This window comes from Lepidothrix coronata, unplaced genomic scaffold (genome assembly GCF_001604755.1).
Source record: "Lepidothrix coronata isolate B3197 unplaced genomic scaffold, Lepidothrix_coronata-1.0 Scaffold51, whole genome shotgun sequence".
NCBI classification, from domain to species: domain Eukaryota; kingdom Metazoa; phylum Chordata; class Aves; order Passeriformes; family Pipridae; genus Lepidothrix; species Lepidothrix coronata.
Window position 1 is genome coordinate 4,812,609 of NW_016690231.1, and position 5,645 is coordinate 4,818,253.

General features: G+C 52.1%; 1 protein-coding gene across 5 annotated transcripts in view; it reads left to right on the plus strand.

The window, feature by feature from the left end:
* Window positions 1–1,912: 1,912 nt before the first annotated feature.
* The window catches only part of UBC (ubiquitin C), a 19,016-nt gene continuing 15,283 nt past the window's right edge, over window positions 1,913–5,645 (plus strand). Inside the window, exons 1-2 of one of the 5 annotated variants that reach the window (XM_017815525.1) lie at window positions 1,913–2,040; window positions 2,467–2,926. In XM_017815525.1, the coding sequence (XP_017671014.1) occupies window positions 2,473–2,926 (454 nt within the window). In that variant the 5' untranslated portion in view covers window positions 1,913–2,040; window positions 2,467–2,472. Of the gene's footprint in view, window positions 2,041–2,466; window positions 3,012–5,645 lie in introns of those variants that run through there. The other 4 variants (XM_017815528.1, XM_017815529.1, XM_017815527.1 and 1 more) reach the window with 4 other exon arrangements.

The window sequence follows — 5,645 nt, forward strand, 5'->3', positions numbered from 1 at the left end:
TATTTCCTGCCACAGTGGCTGAAAAGCTCCTTGTGCTATTTATTTACTCATCTTACTTCCAGTTGTTATTTTGAGCCAGTATTTGGCTACAGCACTGCTAAGTGTGAATATCCCTGTTGTAAATCACTCCCTGGATCTCCCTGGGCAGCTGTACTTCTGGAATATGCCCTGCATGTAAAAATAAGAAATAGTTTGTTCTAACAGGCACAAAGTAACTTTTTGGCACAGGAAGTTGGTATTTGTCAGTAAAGCAGGTCATGGTCTGTTAAGATCAACATATTCATCAAGCCTGCACTGAAATCCTAACTCAGAAATGGGTACTCAGAGAGGCAGGGTAGGATAAACAAGGGAGGGCTTTGTTCACAGAAATCCTCTCCCAGCTCAGGAAACACTGTCCTCCTGCAAACCACACAGATGTGTTTAAGGACTATTGGATGAGGGCCGAACATCTGCCTTGCCAATCTCAACCTTTAAATGTGTGCTCCTCCTGTGTTTGATTCAGATATCAGGTATAAACTCACTCAGGATGCTCAGTGCTTGGCTGATTACCCTAATTAGGTGAAGAACAGCACTGTGTCATCTTATTTCTTCCTGTTACAAAACTCCATCTTGTCAGGAAATACCTTTCCATGTGCATTTTTTACTATTTTCAGACCAGTCCTGAGTGCTCCCTCTATAACTAAAAGAACAAGCTTAACATTAATATTCAGCTGAGGAAAGACCTAAACCTGGAAGGCTTTTCCAATCTTTGATGTGTATTCAACTCCCAATGCACACAGTGTCAGCCACTGAGCACCGAGAAGAAACCAAAAGACTTCTGTGGATTTTTTTTTCCCCCTCGGGTCTAAATGACCCGAGTGTTTGAGATTATTATCACTGCTGCTGTGTGGTGAGTGTTGGTACAAACATGAGGCAGCAGAGGCCGAGGAGCTCCCCAGAGCGTTCCCCTCCTGTAACAGCTCCATGTGTCAGCCAGACACAGGCGGTTTCCCTCAAACCAATCACAAAGCTGTTGCTGGGCCTCTGCTCTGTTCCTGCTGGTGAGCAGTCCTGGGTGTTATCTGTGTCCCTTCCATTTTCCTTGGGTGCTGGCAAACGAAGGATTTTGTAGGCGGATTGGACCGAATGGCGTCTCCTGAATCTTGCAGACAAAGCCCTGTTTTGTTCTCAGCCATGGCCTGGAATTGCTGTGCAGTTTGACTGGGATGGCACAGGAGCCAACTGAGTGCAGCAGAGATCTGCCAGAATGTGCTCTGCAAGAACAGAATAAGAAATAGGCATTATTCTGATTTGTTTATGATTGATTTTACCCCAGTGGCAAGGCCTTAGTCCTGAATTATGAACTCCACGATAGCTCAGATGGACAGTCTACTTTATGTGTGTGTATATAAACACTCATTGTATCTCAGGCAGACCATCTGCAGGACTTGGAACTCTGTATCCATCAGGGCCTTCTTTGTCCCTCATGTCACCTCTCCACCCCAGGCAGGAGCCTCCTGTAGCCCCCTTTTCCTGAGGTGGTCCAGCCTCGGCAGGTGTCCCAGCACCATCTCCTCCCCGTCCCCTCTCCCCCGGCCATGGTGGCACTGAGGGTCTGGCACGACCTGCCCGTCCCAGCGGGGTTGTGTCCTCATGTCTAAAGCCCTGAATAAAACGTGAGGCTCTGAGATAAATCTTTAAACACGGGCATGTCTCCGAGGTGGGCTTGCTGAGGCGCCATGGCCGCAGTCCCGTTCCGGCGGTGGCTCCACGCCGGGTTTTCCCGGCGCTGCTCGCGCCCCGCCCGCCTCCCCGCGCGCGCTGGACGCAGCGCACCCACGCGCGGGGCACAGATCTCTCCGCGCTGCCCCATCCCGCCCCAGCGCACGCAGGAGGGCGGCGGCGCGCGGGGCCGAGAAAATAGTGCGCGGCGGAGTGATCCGGGCGTGGGGGCGGGGCGCGCGAGACCATATAAGGGGCGGGAGGGGGATGTGTGGCGCAGTTGGAGTCGGGTGAGTCTGGGAGGGAGTTGTTCTGTCGGCTTGGCCTGCCAGCCCCGCGGTGAGTGCTCGGCGGGGGGAACCGCTTGGCGTGGCGGCAACAGGGCTTAGATGCATGCTAGGTGTCTGGGCGGGACACACAGAGTGTATGTGCGCGCTGAGAAAGAAAGGGCGATGGCTGGGGTCAATGGCGGGCTGTGAGGGCCGGGGCGTTGTCCTCCCCTTAACGGCAGCACCGCGAGCCGGGGGCGGAGAAGGGAAGGGCGGGAGGGGCAAGGGCGAGCGGGCACCAGCGAAATGGCGGCGGCGCAGGCGCAGCCGCCCCTCAAGATGGTGGCGGGTGCGCGCCGCGGGCGGGAAAGGGAAGGGGCGGGGACCACGCCCACATCCCGGAAAGGGTGGGGCCGTTGCTGTGACGTCACCGCCGGGGAGCGCGGCGCCGGGGAGCGGGAGCGTTACTAAAGCACAGCGCGTTTGTCTCTTCCAGGGAAAAATGCAGATCTTCGTCAAGACCCTGACTGGCAAGACCATCACCCTTGAGGTCGAGCCCAGTGACACCATTGAGAATGTCAAGGCAAAGATCCAGGACAAGGAAGGCATTCCCCCAGATCAGCAGAGGCTGATCTTTGCTGGGAAGCAGCTGGAAGATGGTCGTACCCTGTCCGACTACAACATCCAGAAGGAGTCCACTCTGCACTTAGTGCTGCGCCTCAGAGGTGGGATGCAGATCTTTGTGAAGACCCTGACTGGCAAGACCATCACCCTTGAGGTCGAGCCCAGTGACACCATTGAGAATGTCAAGGCCAAGATCCAGGACAAGGAGGGCATTCCTCCCGACCAGCAGAGGCTGATCTTTGCTGGGAAGCAGCTGGAAGATGGTCGTACCCTGTCCGACTACAACATCCAGAAGGAGTCCACCCTGCACCTTGTCCTGCGCCTGAGGGGTGGTAACTGAACCAACAGGTTGTTGCATCCAAATAAAAAGTTTCTCTGCACTTGTTCATTCCAATAAAGCTGTTGCATCCACAAAAAGTTGTGTCTCAGGTTACGTGAACAACTGTTTGTGCCATTTCCCAACTCCAGCTCTTTAATAAACAATAATTACGTAGTTTCTGCGGACAAAGGAACAGTAAAACTGCCTTAGGCAAGGCTCCCACTTGTCTGGCAAGCGTAGCTAATCCCTCAGCCTTGGTTTTCCTGTGTTGTATAATTGTTCCCTACCAGCTGCAGCTCGGTGCCCACCTGCAGATGTTGCGCAGCTGTGGGTGTTGTGTAAGGGTGGACATGTAATAGGAAACTGCAGTTGTTGCTAAGCTGGGAGGATTTGAAACCCAGCTCTCGGTTTCCCAGCAACCGCCAGGTTCTGCCCTTGTTTTGGGATTAATGGAGCAAGCAGAAGGGTGATCCTGAAGCTCCAACACAGGGTGGGACTGAGATGTCACTGCTGGTCCTGCAAGCCCTTGGGCTTGGGAAGTGGTGTGGCATCCTGAGTACATTAAGCACAATAATTAAACTAATTTCACAGACTCTGGAAATCTGGAATGAACTTCATTCCAGTGGTGCCCCGGCTGGAAATACTGTGCTAAAATACCACAGCAGTTCCTGTGTGCTGTAAAGCCCTGGCTGAAGGGAAGTTTCCACTGAAGGATTTGTGGTGGAGGTTGTGAGTTGTTAACCACAGCTGTGCTGGCCATGGGATGTGGGAAGGGGAGAGGCTGAGGGAAACAAGTGCCCTTTTTTAAAGAGTGGTTGCCTTTGGAAGGGGATGGTGGTGGGAGCTGAGTAGTGACCTGAGCTGATCACTGACTTCAGGGAGACCCAAAGGGATCACTGATAGTGGGATTGAACTCAAGTAACACCAAGTGTTATTTTAAGAAGCAGTGGGAGATGCTTTTAGGGCTGTGTGGCCTGTAAGGAGCGAGTTTGGATCACAGAGATCTGCTGATCTGGCGGAAGCTTCTGAACGCTGCTGAGCTAATCCCATGTGGGTGAGGGCTGGTGCTGTGCCATGGCTAAGTTACTGTCGTGTTCCTGCAGAGGTGTCACCAGGCTCTGCCCACGCCTGTCCTGGTTCCAGTAACTGATCACCAAACAACTGCAACCACCAGTTTGCCATCCTGTGGGATTTCTGGTCTCTTGGGGCATCCAAATTCACGCAGCAGTTACAAACTGAGCAGCCCTTCAGCGGGGCTCTGGCTCCTTAAACACAGGGGTCTGGTCGGCTAAAGGGTGAGTGTTGCTGGAATGCAGGGAGCTGCTCTTACGGAACAAGGAAGAAGTGCAGCTTGGTGTGTTTTCATAATGCCTTTCTCTACATGCTTGGTAAGATTAGCTTTGGGAGTCTGGTGATTAAAAAAAAAAAGCTGGAGAAAATAACTTCAAGTGGTTCTGATTTGAAGGCAGCCTGACTGCTGTGGGGGGAGAGCACCGTCACAAAAAGCCTACACAAATGACTGCAGAGATGTGTTTTAAGAAACTCATTTTAAAAGTCTCAGTGAAAAAAACTCTACAATGCTATGTTTAAAAACGACAATGCTGTACAAACCCCTGACAGCAACCCTGGAGTGTGCTGCAGCCAGGCAGAACAGGAAGCCTGGAGAGGAAACCCATGCAGTGTTCTCATGAGCTGAGTCAGCCACTGCCTCTCGCAAAGGGAACGCCATGGAGCTGTGTCAGGGGGATTAGGTTGGATATTAGGGAAAGTTTCTTGCCCCGGAGGGTGGTTGGGCACTTAACAGGCTCCCCAGGGCAGTGGTCACGGCCCCAAGGCTGCCACAGTTTAAGAAACGTTTGGACAATGCTCTCAGGCACATGGTGGGATTTTGGGACTGTCCTGTGCAGGGCCAGGAGCTGGACTCGATGATCCTTGTGGGTCCCTTCCAGCTCAGGACATTCCATGATTCCCTGACCTCTGCAGGTCGCTTTGCTTGGTTTGAGGAATTTCAAGGTTCACAGTGGCAGTGCCAACGCTTCAGAGGCGGCACTCCTGATCAGAGAGCACATCTGGGGTGGGATTAACCACAGAGCAGCTAAATTTGATGAGAACAGCAAAGTACTTAATAAACGTTAAGGACGTCTTTTGTGCTAACCATGGTGTGCCCAAAAACATTCTCTGGGAACATGCTGTTCTGAGAGACCTTCTCACGATCACATTGTTCTGCAGCACCTCAGGGCATCTCCTGGATTTTAGTGGGCTTTATTGGGATTTGAAGAAAAATTCCTTTCACAGAATTTCTTTGTAGCAAAATGTTTTAAAGTAAAAGAAAACACAGCTGGTCTGAAAGCGTTGCTGCTGGGGAGAAGGGGGACAGCCCGCTGCTGCCTCACCTGCAGAGACCAACAAGGATCGATCAGAGACATCCGTTAATTGATCTGGCAATTAATCAGAGGCAACTACCAGAGTGAAAAGGGGTCTAGAAGGAAAAAACAAAAAAAGACACAATTGAGGGTAAAGATACAAATGCAGGTGTTCCACCGAGGTGAAGACCATGGCAAGAGTCAAGTGCTGTGCTGTGCTGGCCTCTGCCTGGTGGGAGCTGTGGGTTGTATGGAGGACAGTGTGTGGGAGCTGGGTGCACTCCAGTTTCCAGTCCCTTTAGCTCAGGGACAATGGGCTTGTTTCCAAACAGGCTGTCACAAACTGGACTCTGTTTTTTAGTCTCTGCT